Source organism: Nycticebus coucang, chromosome 12 (assembly GCF_027406575.1).
Source record: "Nycticebus coucang isolate mNycCou1 chromosome 12, mNycCou1.pri, whole genome shotgun sequence".
Taxonomy (NCBI): Eukaryota; Metazoa; Chordata; class Mammalia; order Primates; family Lorisidae; genus Nycticebus; species Nycticebus coucang.
Window position 1 is genome coordinate 2864176 of NC_069791.1, and position 15217 is coordinate 2879392.

The 15217-nt window shown below is 45.0% G+C and overlaps 1 protein-coding gene across 1 annotated transcript in view; it reads left to right on the plus strand.

Moving 5' to 3' along the window:
- The window catches only part of C12H12orf56 (chromosome 12 C12orf56 homolog), an 80440-nt gene that overhangs the window by 64623 nt on the left and 600 nt on the right, over positions 1 to 15217 (plus strand). Inside the window, exons 16-18 of the mRNA XM_053554964.1 lie at positions 91 to 173; positions 1394 to 1530; positions 12714 to 12824. Coding sequence (XP_053410939.1) covers positions 91 to 173; positions 1394 to 1530; positions 12714 to 12824 — 331 coding nt within the window. The remainder of the gene's footprint in view (positions 1 to 90; positions 174 to 1393; positions 1531 to 12713; positions 12825 to 15217) is intronic.

The window sequence follows — 15217 nt, forward strand, 5'->3', positions numbered from 1 at the left end:
CTCTCCCTCTCCATGAACGGCACTCTCTCCACTCCGCTGCTCAAAAGAGAGACCCAGAGATCTGTTTTCCCCTCCCTTCTTGTTCCCAAGTGCCACCACGGCAGTGCTCACAGGCCATCTCTTCAGAGCCCACTGCTGATCCCCTGCCTGCCCGAGATCTGACCATCACCCAGGTTCAGGCCTCCAGCACCTCTTGCGATAGCCTATTTTGTCACCTTGACACCTACAACCCATTCCCTAAAATGGCGGTGATCTTTTGAACAAAGAAATCAATAGATTTTCTGAATTAATGAATTAAAACCTATGCATTGTCTTCCATCCCCCAGGATTAAACCCTATCAGGGGTCCTCAAACTATGGCCCACAGGCCACATGAGGCGATGTGATTGTATTTGTTCCCGTTTTGTTTTTTTACTTCAAAATAAGATATGTGCAGTGTGCATAGGAATTTGTTCATAGTTTTTATTTTTAACTATAGTCCAGCCCTCCAACGGTATGAGGGACAGTGAACTGGCCCTCTGTTTAAAAAGTTTGAGGACCCCTGCAAGTCCTTAACCCCGGCCTGCAAGGCCCTTCCTGGTGGCCTGGTGGCTGCCTCTGTAACCAAACCATTCTCCTCTCACTCCCTATTGTCCCAACCCGCAGGACAGCAACGGGGGATGCAGGAACCACCTAAGGGAGAAAAACAAACAAGGGGCGCGAGAAAGGGAGACAAGACAGTTTTCTGATCAAGTCTCAAACTTTATTGAAAAACTTGTGCCTTGTAAGCATTATGGGGAAGGAGGGTGTGTCTTGTTGGGAGGTTCAGAGTAGTTATCCACTTGGGATTGGCTAAAATAAGCAAGATGGGGCATAAGGTGATTGGTTGGCTAGTTGCCAGGTAAAGTTACCAGGTAAAGGTGAAACTGTTTTTTACTTAAAGAGGAAGTAAGGCCGAGCTGTACCTTATATGGCTTCCGACACCTATTCCCTAAACACAAGAGCACCCCAAGCTCTTTCAGGCTCTGGAAATGCACAGTGGTAAATGCTTTTCCCCAGAGCTTCAGCTGTCAAGAGACCTTAGTTCAGGCTCGCCGTCCTCCCGCCCGCCTGCACCACCTTGGGCTGTGCCGGTTGACCAGCTCATTCTCTGCCATGTAAGAACTGCTGAGTTCAAGGCTGTTGTCTTGCTCAACGCTCTACCCTGCTGCACTTGGGGTGGTGCCTGGCACAAACTGGGTCGTCTATTTTGAATAACTGAATGGACTAAGAAAATACAAATCAGACTGAGGATTAATTACTGATTTGGGATTTCATTATGATTTTTTTTAAATGTCAATGTGAAGGCTGATCTCCAAAATATGTCCCAAAGAACACCGCCCCTCACCACAGCTGCACGATTCTCCTCCCACCAGGAGGTGGCGCTTGGTCCCCGCGCGTCTCAGCGGGGCGGGGCCCGGAGGAAGGGAAGTCGTGGGACCCCTGAGCTCAGACTTCCAGGAGGTCTGGCAGCCTCCGTCTCTCGCTCTCGGATCCCTGGAGGTGACGTCCTGTCAGAAAGCGATCACACCGAAGGGCACACCACACGCGAGGCCTGTTCCAGAGCTGCCCTTCCAGCCCCAGGGTTGTGGGACATAATGGGGAGCCAGCCTCCAAGGTTGTGGGGCGCTGTATTGTGTAGCCCGGGATGAGACAGCCAGGAACATCTTCATCTATGTTAAAATTATTTTTATAATTAAATATAAACAATATTTTATGTATAACATAAATAATTTTATAATTAAACAAAATTATATATTATAGCAACATTAGGGTAGTTTTGAATTAAATAATCCCCTGATAGCAGGCCAAGCACTTTTCTTTTTTTTTTTCTTACAGCCGCCCAGTATCGGGCCCCTCCTCTGCGCTTTTCTTGTCTATATGCCCTCACTGTGTCTGTCACACAGCCCACAGGACAGCTGCCGAGGGTTGACGGCACGTGCACACCAGCTGGGTCACCTTCCTTCAACTCTCCCTTCTCCCAGCTGGTCCTTAGAAGGGGCTGGGGGTGGTGGGGTGAGTGAGAAGAGATGAGGCCTGTGGGATTTTGCTGGTCGTGCAGCTGGAGAGAGACTGATTGGGTCCTGGACCTTGGGTTGAAGGGTTCTGTCTTCCCCCCTTTTTTCCCCCCTGATCTTTTTCTTTCTTGCCGTCTACATGGAGGGTGATTGAGGAGCTAAGAGGGACTACGAGCTGGGCAAGAGAAAGAAAGCCAGATTTGCTTCACATTTGCCCCAAGAGGCAGAGGGGGCTTTCCATTTCCTTCTTGAGGGGTCTGCTCCCTGAAGGCCGCTGGATGGGTGTGGGCTGCAGGGAAGAAGGTGTACTTATAAATAAAAATGTTACATTTGACCGAAGCCCCCCTCCCCTCTCCTCCCTCCTGTCCTCTCTCTACTTCAGATGGTGACAGGGACAGAGTCACAGTGCTGGTAGCTGACTGTGTGGATATGCTGATTTTATAGTTGCTTTGCCAACAAGGTGGGCTGTGGGGGAGCGACCCAGAGCTGCTGTCCCCTATGTCAAATGCTGTTTATATGGGTTGGGGTGCGCTGGCTTGCAGGATCCATAATTTATAACACTGTCTCCACGGGGAACTTATTCTCTATTCCACACAGCTGACCTACAAATGAATTTGGAAAGGATATTGTAAAGGGAATAGGATACTTCTAGTAACAACTACAACCACCAGAGGGCACAGTTAGTTAGATCAGGAAGAGAAAGAAAGGCCCAATCTGGCTTAACCATGCAGCCCTGCTATTTTTTTAACTGTGAAAAACACATACTGTGAGATTTACCCTCTCAACACAATCCTGCGTGTACACAGCTGTTAACCTTTATGCCCACTGTTGTACAGCAGTCTGGAGAACTGTTACATCTTGTGTGACTGGAATCCTGTACCCACCAAACCAAGGCGATGTACCCCATCCCAGCCTCTGGCAGATGCCGTTCCGCCTCCTGCTTCTGTGTGTCTGACCACCTCAGGCATCTCATAGACCTGGGATCGGGCACCATTTGTACTTTTGAGATGGCTTATTTCACTTAGTACAATGTCCTCGAAGTCCACTCTGCAGATGGCAGGATTCCTATCTCTCCAGGCTGAGTGATAGTCCTGTGTGTGTCCACCCCGCGTGTTGTCTGTCCGTCTCTCCAGGCTGAGTGATAGTCCTGTGTGTCCACCCTGGGTGTTGTCTGTCCGTCTCTCCAGGCTGAGTGATAGTCCTGTGTGTCCACCCCGCATGTTGTCTGTCTGTCTCTCCAGGCTGAGTGATAGTCCTGTGTGTCCAACCCCGCGTGTTGTCTCCCCGTGCAGTCATTGATGGGATTCAGTTTGCTTTCACTCCTTGGCTGCAGTGAACACATGGTGCAGAGCGCTTTTGATGACCCTGTTTCTAATTCTTTTGTATAAATCTCCAGAAGTGGTGTTGCTGGGTCACGTGATAATTCAGTGTTTAATTTTTTAGAGGAGCCTCCATACTGTTGTCCATAATGTCTACACCATTTACGTTCCCTCCAACAGTGTACAGATGTTCACATTTCTCCATATTCTCATCCACAGGTGTTATTTTGTGTCTTTTTGATAATCACCATTCTAAAAAGTGTGAGGTGATAAAGTCATCATAGTTTTTTTTTTTTTGAGACAGAGTCTCACTATGTCACCCTTGGTAGAGTGTTGTGGTGTCACAGCTCACAGCAACCTCAAACTCCTGGGCTTAAGTGATTCTCTTGCCTCAGGGTCCCAAGTAGCTGGAACTACAGGCACCCACCACAACGCCCGGCTAGTTTTTTGTTGTAGTTGTCATTGTTGTTTGGCAGGCCTGGGCCGGGTTTGAACCCACCAGTCCCAGTGTATGTGGCTGGCACCCTACCCACTGAGCTATGGGTGTGGAGCCATTATCGTGGTTTTCATTCACCTTTCCCTAATGAGTAGTAACTCTGGGCATCTTTTTATACACCTGTTAAACATTTTGTATGTCTACTTTAGAGAAATTTCTATTTGAGTCTTTTGCCCGTTTCTAAGTCAGGGTATTGGTATTTTTGCTATTGAAATGTATGAGTTCCTTATGTTTTGGGTATTAACTCCTATCAGATGTTTGCTTTGCAAATGTTCCTTCCCATCCCATAAGTTGCCTTTTACTGTGTTGATTTCATAGCTATGTGGGAGATTTTTCGTTTAATGTAGTCTCATGTCTATTTTTCCTTCTGTTATCTATGTTTTTAGTGTCTTATCAGCATTGATTCTTAAATTTTTAAAATTCCTACAATATAACAAAATTATCTTTCAGTGTCATGCTTCTGTAACATGTATCAAAATAAATCTAAATGTAAGAAAACTCCTAGGCTGTCATAAAATCAACCCAAATATATGATCTAGAAGTTTATTAGGCTGCGTTTGGTGGCTCCCAGGACTCTGGGATGCTCAGGTAGGAGGATCCCTTGAGCTCAGGAGTTCAAGATCAGCCTGAGCAAGAGTGAGAGCCTATCTTTATTAAAGATGGAAAAATTAGCTGGGTGCAGTGATGGGCACCTGTAGTGTTAGCTATTTAGGGGGCTGAGGCAGGTGGATCACCTGAGCCCAGGAATTTGAGGTTGCAGTGCACTATGATGACACTCTACCCAGGGCAACTGAGTGCCACTCTGTCTCAAAAAAAAAAAAAGTTTATTAAGTCAAGTCCAGATTAATATCAGTGGAGGGCATGATAATCTTCTGAAAGTTCATCTTTCTTGCACGTGAATATGGTAGCATGCTACAGCACCCTTCTGTAATCACAGCTCACTTTTTCGTTTCAGAGCCTCCATTCACACACATACACCTCACACAGATACACACCCCATGCCTCTGGTCAGGGGCAGGTGTCTTCCACTCAGCTGGAACAGCGCACCATGTGGGAAGTCTACTTCTGTTTTCTTTTTGGTCAGAAACACTTAAAGTTCTCCCACTTAGGGACAAACAATGGATCAATGTAAGCAATACAGACACTTGAATTACAGGCGTTTAATTGAAATGAAAACGAAACTTTAAATTATCAAATAAACTCCAAAGACTTCCGAGGTGAAATGCAGAGACTGGAACTAGAGAGGCCCTGGTGATGGTGAGGCTGGAGCTGAGCGCCTCCGGGGGCTGCGGGACTCTGTGGCTGCCGGGCACCGTGGCTGCCGTGTGGGTGCTGGCTTAGGTCTTTTCCCAGGATCCCTCTTCAGTTTCAAGTGTCCTCATTAGGATGATAAAGTATAAGATCGTACACCCTTGTTACAGCCAGTTCTGGCCTAAGGTTTTAGGATCAGGAAAGAGCTGGGCCTTAGAAGCAGAAGTCAGGACACAGCGACATCAGGGTGGGGAGAGTCAGAGACGCCCTCAGGAGGCGTTTCTCAATAAAGCTGCTAAAATATGAACCACGATAGACTGTAGGCCAAGCAAGGTGGTGGCTGGCAACTTCTGTGGTGGAGACAGACATCTGTGCAGGACACCAGAGGAAGTGGTACTTCTCAGAAGCTGAATTGCTGGTGAATTCAGCTGTTTACACCAGCAGATTCAATCTGGGAGGGCTACCAGATGGCCATAGTCAGAAAGCCCTTTGTTCTTGGGTCTCACTGTGGAAAGGCTCTGTCTTACAGATATGTGATGGAAACAATGATGACTTCCCAGCCACCTGGTGGTTTGTACATAAGGCCAAGAATTCAGCCCATGAATTCAGATATACTGTGGTTTCCGGTAGAGGATTCCTGAGTAGCCACCAGGTTGCAGGAACCTTCCCCTGGTCCCCACCAAGCTCCCAGACAGGTAATGACTTTGCCTATCTCCCTTCTCCTGGACCATCTGGCTGCTGTCTTGGCCTGAGCAGGCTGCCATAACAAAGTGCCAGAGACTGGGTGGCTCATCAACAGCAGATGTTTACTGCTCACAGTTCTAAGGGAGCTGAGAAGTGCAGAATGGAGGTGTTGGCAGATGTGGTGTCTGCTGAGGGCCTGTGTCACAGACGTCTCCACACCGCGGGGGCAGCGAGGGAGCTTTCCAGGGCTCCTGGAGGAGGGCACCAGCCCCACTCACAAGGACTCTGCCCAGTGAGCTGATTGCCTCACAAAGGCCAGACCGCCAAATGCTTTCACACTGGGGGTTAGATGTCCACACATCAATTTCGGGGAGGACACTGTCTCCAGCTGACAGTAGCTACTTAGTTTAAATCCTTAAACCTCCTAGGCATGACAAACAAAGCTGTCCTTTTGGAGAGTTAACATATAATATGAGGTGTTGATGGTAGAGATTAATCTATTTAATACATTTTCCTTGTAATGAGAATCCTGGAGAAGGCGACTCCACCTGGGATCTTAAACATTCATTCCACAAATAGGTAATTAGTGGTTACCAAGTGTCGGGCATCATTCAGGCTGGAAGAGGGGAAATAAAAATCCCCGCCTTTGCTGGGTTTATATGTAGTATTCTAACAAGATAGAGTTAACTCTTCTTTTATCTGCTCCTTTTCATAATGAAATACTAGGCTTTACATCAACAATTAGTCTCGTGGCAGACTCCCACATTCCATAAAAGGTCGTTTGCCTCTTCCTGAAGGCAGAATAGACCCAAACTCAAGGCTGAGCTGTTAAGTCCCTGAGTTCTGTCCACGGTAGAGTTAAACGGCGTCCACTTCTTTCCTGCTGGTCTCAACCAATATCATTTCATCCCCAGATTACCACAATGGCTTCTGTATAGAACTCCCCGAATCTTCAATTTCCCCATAATTATTAAAATAATCAAATGTGATCAGACCCTTTATTTAAAACCTTCCAATAGCTTTTCACTTTTCTCAGGATTAAGTCCAAAATACCTCACTGGGCCTGAGGTGGCATTGCAGGTCCTGGACCCAACAACCTCCCGCAAGTCACTCCACCTGTAGTCACTGTGTCCCCGCACAGTGGTCCTCTCCCTGTGCCCCCCACACACACCATGGTCTTTCCACGGGATGTGATGTCCTGCCTGAAACACTCCCCCCAGAGTCACCAGGTTGATTTCTACTTACATCTGCAAGATTCAGCCTAAATGTCACTTCCTCAGAGAGGCCTTCTCTGATCCTACCCTATTACACGATTTTAGTTATTACACATTTATGTCATTACTTACTTAACTAATGTCACCTCCACTAGGAGGCGAGCTCCACGACACAAGATGATGATTGTTGATATGATTTGTTAATTTCCATGTCTCCCCACCTGGCCCAGGTTCTGGCTCAGAGTCGGTGCTCAAGAGGTGTTTCTTTGAAAAAGAAGGTCAAGGGCGGTGCCTGTGGCTCAGTGAGTAGGACGCCGGCCCCATATGCTGAGGGTGGCGGGTTCAGGCCCAGCCCCTGCCAAACTGCAGCAAAAAAAAAAAAAAAAAAAAAATAGCCGGGCCTTGTAGTGGGCGCCTGTAGTCCCAGCTGCTCAGGAGGCTGAGGCAAGAGAATCGCCTAAGCCCAAGAGCTGGAGGTTGCTGTGAGCTGTGTGACGCCACGGCGCTCTACCCAAGGGCGGTACAGTGAGACTCTGTCTCTACAAAAAAAAAAAAAAAAAAAAGAAAAAGAAGGTCAAGAAGACTATGAAATTACCTGAAAAAGTGGAAAAGTACTTTGTGGCTAAATATTATTATGTAATACAAATTAGAGTAAAAATAACAAAAAGAGAGACGATTAGAAAGGGAGGCAGGACAAAGGGAGAGAGGCAGAAAGAGACAGGAGAGACAGGCACAGTTACAGCCGCGCTGCGGGAGGACGAGCGTGGGGGAAAGAGAGACTTTCATGTAAAATAAAAACCGGGGATGGCTTGACTGCAGGCACGTTTATTTCAGGAATACTTTCATAGGACTCAGAAAACTGAAATCTAGGACTTCTACCCATACGTTAATCAAAGACTATTCCAAACTTTGTCACCTCTTTAGTCCTTTTTCTTTTTTTGAAACAGGTTCTTGCTCTGTTACCCAAGCTAGAGTGCTATGACATCATAGCTCACAGCAACCTCTAATTCTGAGCTCAAGTGATCCTCCTGCCTCAGCCTCCTGAGTAGCTGGGACTAGAGGCAGCCACCACATTGCTCAGCTAGTTTTTCTATTTTTAGCGGAGATGGGAAGATTTAGAAGACTCGGTGCCTGTCTTCAAGAGGCTTACAATGTAGTGAGGAGAATAAGTTAGCCACAAAAATAACTACAATAGAAGGTCATTGATAATAAATGACCAGGAGAATCAAAACTTTTATGAGAGACAGCAGGAGAAAAGGTTTATATCTTACTAAGACCATCAGTAACCTTTCATGAAGGAGGTAGCATTTGAGATGAGACCTAAGAAAGAGTAACGTATTCATATTCTGGGATACCAGGGAAGTGCATTCCAGACAGTGGATGCAGCAACAACGAAGGTATAGAAATGGGAAAGCAGGAGATGTTTTTAGGAAACTCAGTAGTTATATTGCCAAAGTGTAACTCTGTGTGTTTGGGAATGAGGGCAGTAGGAACCACAGCTGAGGAGCTTTTCATTCATTCATCAAGTAGTCACTGGGGCCTTGTGTCTGGCATTATGTTAAAAACAATGGCCGAAAAAATTAAAAAAGGAGGCAGGTGTGTGGAGGTGTGCCCCTGTTGTCCCAGCTACTCAGGCAGCTGAGGGGGGAGGATTCTTGAGGCTAGGAGTTTGAAACCAAGCTGGGCAGCATAGCAAGACCCCATCTGAAAAAAAATTACAGGAGTGTTGGCTTGGTGCCCGTAGCACAGTGGTTACGGCACCAGCCACATACACCGAGGCTGGTGTGTTCAAAACCAGCCCAGGCCAGCTAAACAACAACGACATTGCAACAAAATAGTAGCCAGGCATTGTGGTGGGCACCTGTAGTCCCAGCTACTTGGAAGGCTGAGGTAAGAAAATCAGTTAAGACAAAGAGTTTGAGGTTGCTGTGAGCTGTACGACACAGCACTCTGCTGAGGGTGCTGGGCTTCAGATGGAGAAAGAAAAAAAAAAAATATGTAGGAGTGTTGTGTGCCATACCCACAACAACTGCCTCTTCACAGACTCCCAACTAGAGGCCTAAGCATTCTTTTGATAAAATGAGGTCATATTATTTGACTGCTCCCCAATTTTTATACTGAATTGGTCAGACTTACCGTGGTGCTGGTCTAGTCCATGTGAAGAGAAATGCCTTCTCCCCATCTCACAGGGGTGCAAAAGTAATTTCGAGGAAGAAAGAAACACATGGCAACCAACTTCCAAGTCACCTTCTAGATCCAAAGAACCAGGTCAGATTCCTCAGCAGGTCTGGAGGACTTAACCCATTCCTCTCTGGGTAACGTGCCTTCTGCACCTTGCTCTGCCTGCAGGCCAGTCCTGTCTCCTTTGTCCCAGGGAGGGTGATAATTTGGTAATGATGCCATCCCAGGGGCTGATCCACCAGATTGGCCAAATGTGGACTTTGGCAACTGGAGGCTACTGCTAAAGAATCCCAAGGACACATCCTTGCAGCTGTTTTCAGCCTTGAACATGACTAGAATATCAGTCTCCAAGTGGGACGTCGCACGCCTTATACCTTGAGGACCTGTGGGAACCACAGGAACTCAGATTTTAAGTGGCAGGTATAGAAATTTATTGAAATAGGATGTGTCTACATTTTTAAAAAGAAATGCAAAATAACAAAACATTAAAAATGTAAGTGGTATTAACTGAAATGCAGGGCAATTATTTAATGTATATAGCTGATAAATAAAATGGCCTGTAAGAATAATCCATTAGGGAAAGGCAACAATAAAAGATTGTCATTGGGCGGCACCTGTGGCTCAGAGAGTAGGGTGCCGGCCCCATATACCGAGGGTGGCGAGTTCAAACCCAGCCCCCGCCAAACTGCAACAACAAAAAAATACAAAAATAAATAAACTTAATTTAAAAAAACCTAACTTAAAAAAAAAATTGTCATTAATTCAGGCGTTGTAATAGGAGGCTTCCCAGGCTGAGTGTTGATTGGGTATAAAGTGAACCCAGGGTCTTAGAAAGCTTTCTCCATCTGAAGCCCAGCTGGTGAAAGTCCTTGTCCTCCGGGCTTTGACTCAGGCTCTCACACTGGCTACCTAGGTGCATACTTAAAGCTTCTGGGCCAGTGGTTCTCTACCTTCCTAATGCCATGACTCTTCAATACAGTTCCTCATGTTGTGGTGACCCCCAACCATAAAATTATTTGCATTGCTACTTCATAACTGTAAATTTGCTACTGTTATGAATTGTAATATAAATATCTGATATGCAGGATGTATTTTCATTGTTACAAAGGGGTGGCGACCCACAGGTTGAGAACCGCTGTTCTGAGCCTTCAACACTCTCGCTGATGAACGTGGATTTACTCACTAGCCTATTTGCCACGTACATATTAGCCTTCTAATAACGTCATGTCTCGGAGGACCCTCTCACCCTGAGATTCACATTGGGCTAGCCTGATCAGAACCACCCAGTTTCGATTTCCTAGAACAGAGATTTTTCAAGCAGTGTGCCATGAGAGGATCTTAGGCGTGCTGCAAAAAATTTTAAGGATCATTAATTAAATTATTTTTGAAAGAAGTTCAAAGCATAGTAAGTATATTGTTTTTTTTTACTTTTTTTTTTTTATTAACACAATTTAAGTGTGCCACGGAAGTTAAACTATAGATTCAAGTATGCCACAAGATAGAAAAGGTTGAAAAACACTGCCCTAGAAAAGTATAGGAGGCATTTTTAAAAATCAGATTTCTGGGTGACTGGCTTGGAAAGGAAGACCTAGCACAAATACTGTTCGTCTAATTCAGTTGCTGACTGTGTGCGTTTCAGTCTGAAGCTCTGCACTCACTGTGATGAGGACCAGAGGTGTCAGAGGCAGAGAGTCACCGACACAGGATTGACACAATTAAATAGGGAAGAAGGAAAGAAAGGTGTAAGGTAGTCAGAACGCGACCAGCTTGCTGTTCATCTCTCGTCCATACACTGTGCTAAAAAGGCACTCCAGTCCCCCCTGCTGCCATGGTGACAGTTACTAGGAAACGCACACATGCACCTATGAACAGGTGACAGAGTTCTCGTTTTCTTTAATAGGTAGCATTTTTCTAATCAGATGAACGATACTTAATATCAGTGTCCAGTTACCTCTGAGAATTCTGTATACCAAGTACTTAAAAAAACTGGACCAAGAGCGTACAGACCTGTCCGCACTGACCCTGAACAGTTTGGGGTTTTCCGGTTGCCCAGAGATCAGGTTTTAACCCTCCATACGTGATCTGGAAAAGCTATGGAATGATCTGGCATTCTCCACTTGTTCTGTCACATGTAAGGGCAGAGGAAGGACTGGCTCCCTGTAGAAACCCCCTCCTCTACCTGTCCTTGTCACAGGCCAAGGCCCTCTCGCGGTTTTCACAAAGAAATCTTTTTTTTTTTTTTTTAAACTTCTTTTTTTTTATTTATTTATTTATTTTTTTTGGCCAGGGCTGGGTTTGAACCCGCCACCTCCGGCATATGGGACCGGCGCCCTACCCGCTGAGCCACAGGCGCCGCCCCTTCACAAAGAAATCTTTCCACGTTCAGTCACATGGGCAGTGCTGGGCTCTGCTTTAAGGATAAAATTTTGTCTGTGACTACAGGAAAAACAAAGTTTTCCAGAGGTGCTGAGTGCTGCTCTCTCTGTGACAGGCCGAAATCACATTTGAAATGTCATCCCCAAAGGAGGGTAACCCGTGACAGTAAGCACAGATTCTCGTGAGGACAGATCTCAGTCTGTACCTAGGCATCCTTTTCATTTACTTATGTATTTACTTAGGCGAGGTCTTACTCTGTCACCTTGGGTAGAGTGCCACGGTGTCATCATAGCTCACTGCAACCTCACCCTCCTGGGCTCAAGTGATCATCTTGCCTCAGCCTCCCAAGCAGCCGGGACTACAGGCACCTGCCACAACGCACAGCTAATTCTTCTATTTTTAGTAGAGATGGAGTGTTGCTCTTGCTCAGGCTGGTCTTGAACTCCTGAGCTTAAGTGATCCTCCCACCTCAGCCTCCCAGAATGAGCCACTGCGCCCAGTATATACCTATAAATCTCTACACCTATCACAGCCTGTTACTGTGGTGTGCAGAACACCAGACTAGGTACGATAGAGGAAAACTATAAAACAAAATTGAGATCCTATAGGAGCTTAGAATTTAGAGGGTAAGGTCTGATTATACAAAAGGAATAATTATGGAGTGAAAACAAGGTAGAATTGATTCATAGAGTTCTGGAATTCCAGAGCTATAAGTGTTTTAAAGATTGTTTTACAGAGGAGAAAACTAGAGGCCAGGTGGGTAAGTAGTTTACCTGAGGCCACAAAGTGAATTAGTGGCAGAGGCAGGAATCATAGGCATTAAGAATATATATGTTATATATATATATAATATTTCAAGAGAAGTTCAAAGCATAGTAAGTATATGTATAATACACACACACACATATAATGTATTTAGTACATCACTACCACGTTGACATGGTTCGAACATTAGCTGCCCCACTGCATTTATTAACTTACTAGATACACAGACATAACATTTACTGAGCTTTCATTGTGAACAGGTATCAGCTCACAATAGTGTGAGACAAAGAAAATAGGCAAAGAAACGCTAGTTGGGATGTTACAGGGACTACCTGTCATTCTCAATACACACTGATTAGCTACACGGTGATGCACCAGTTTCTGCTCCACAGGAGCCAGTCTGCTAGAGGAAGCAGCCGGCAACTAGCCACTGTGACCTGTAGTGACACGTCCTTGCAGAGCAGGGCTGAGAGCAACGGCAGCACCCAGAAGCATCTGATCCCGTTAGGCAGAGGTAGGGAAGGGAGTCACGGAGGGTTTCTCATAAAAAAGAATAAGGAGTTGGCCAAAGAGAAGAGTTGAACTGAGTCTGAAGTCCCAAGCCAGCTATGGTGGGTCCTCTGAACTGGCTCTGCCTCTCAGCTTCCCTCCCTTCTTCTTCTGTGCTTTCGGAGTGTAGAGTCTAAAGAAGGAAAAGCCACACCTCCACCTCCTCACAGCGAGGGTTATGCTTCTGCCAACTAGATGCGCTTGGAAGGTGGACCCCAGGCTGCAGGCATCTGTTGAGTTTCTGCAGCAAACTCAGCTGTGGACATGCCGGGCGTTTCTGAAGCAGTCTTTCCACGTCTGGGGTGCTAAGAGGAAGTGGCAGGGGTGGCAGTGGCCTCTTGACCCTGGCTCACAGCTACAGTGCCAGGTCCACCAACCACAGTCCCTGGAGGCCCTGACCCTGCTCTCCCACGAGACTGCCCAGCAGTCTTGTCCTAGGAGGCATTCCTGGAGGCCTGCCAAGTGACTTATCGTGTCCAATGATTTTGTAAGCTCCTGAGACTGTATGAAACTCTTTCCTGCTGACAATGATCTGAGTAGTTCGGTTTCTTGCATCTAATATACAAACACAATACAAAAATGCAAAATGTGCTATGGATAACATAGTTTGTGGGGTCAGGATTAGGGTTAGAGTTACGGGTTAAGGTTATGTTTTCCTCCCCTTCCTCTTCCATCTCTTCTTTCTAAATAATCCTTTTTCTTTTCTTTTTTTTTTTGTACAGTCTGTGTTGTTTGAACATCTGGCCTCAAGTGATCCTCTCATTTTAGCTTCCCCAAGTGCTAGGATTACAGGCTTGAGCCACTGTACTCAGCTTTTAATAACCCTTTAAAAATATAAAAAAATCATTTTCAAACCTTTAAGACCATAGTTAGCCCACAAACTGAAAAAGACCCTTGATAAAGTATTCAGAGCATGATGAAATGCCAAAAATTTAAATACTATAAAAGCTCCCAACGTTTTAAAACTGATGGTATGTTCAGTGGTGTTATTATGCTAGGATGCATGCCGGCAGGTCTTGGGATGGGATCAACAGTCATGAAGGAAGCAACAGAATTCAGGCAAATAAAAAGCCACCCCTTGCCTATCTAACGTTGATGCCCAGTCCATTTTCTTTCTTTCTTTTTAATTGTTGGGGATTCATTGAGGGTACAAGAAACCAGGTTACTCTGATTGCATTTGTTAGGTAAAGTACCTCTTACAATCGTGTCTTGCCCCCCAAAATGCCCAGTCCACTTTCTAAAACAAAAATTTTAATTTTTAATTTTGGTTAAAAGAAAAACCTACATAAAATTTACCATCTTTATTTTTCTGTGTACAGTTCAGGAATGTTAAGTATATTCACATCATCCTGCAACAGGTCTCCAGGGTTTTTTCAACTTATAATTAAAACTGTAGTCTAGACCTAATAAACAACACCCATTTTCTCCACCCTCAAGCCCTTGGCAATCACCACTCATTTCTCTGTTTCTATTAATTTGACCATTACATGTACCATATACAACTGATGTCATACAGCATTTATCTTTTTGTGAATGGCTCATCTTGCTTAGCATAAAGTCATCAAATGTTCATACATGTTGTAACATATTACAGGATTTCTTTCCTTTTTATGGCTGAATAACATTCACTATATTTATACACCATTTTCTTTATTCTTTGATTCCTTGATGGATATGTGTTGCTTCCACCTCTTGGCTACTGTGAATAATGCTGTTATGAACATAGGTGTATAAATCTCTTTCAGATCTTACTTTTAATTCTTTTAGATATATACTTAGAAGTGAAGTTGTAGTTCTATTTTTAATTTTTTGAGGAAGCTACATGCTGTTTTCCATAAAGGTTGTATCATCTTATATTCCCACTAACAGTGCACAAAGGTTCTAATTTCCACACTAAATCCACATCACACTTGATATTTTAGTTGTTTTGATAGTGGGCAACCACCTCATTGTAGTTTTGATTTGCTCATGATTAGTGAGAGGTCAAAGACCCAAATAAAAATCCTTCTGAGACAGGAAACTAAAGGAAAACGGAATCCAGGTTCTGTGTGGGCAACATCAGCTTTTATTTCCACCCCGGTGAGGGGAGAACTGAGTTCGAGAAGGAAGTGAGCTGGTGGATAAAGATGGATGGGCCTTTTAAAGCTCTGAGTGTGGGGCTGGTTCTATTTGAGGGGTCCCTGTACTTGACTCTATCAATTAGTGATGCTGAGCATCTTTTCATATGCTTGAAAAGCATGCTTGTTTGGCCATGCGTGTACCTTCTTTAAAAAACACTTTTTTTTTTTTTTTGAGAGACAGGGTCTTCTTCTGTTGGTTGGGCTGGAGTGCAGGGGTGCAACCACAG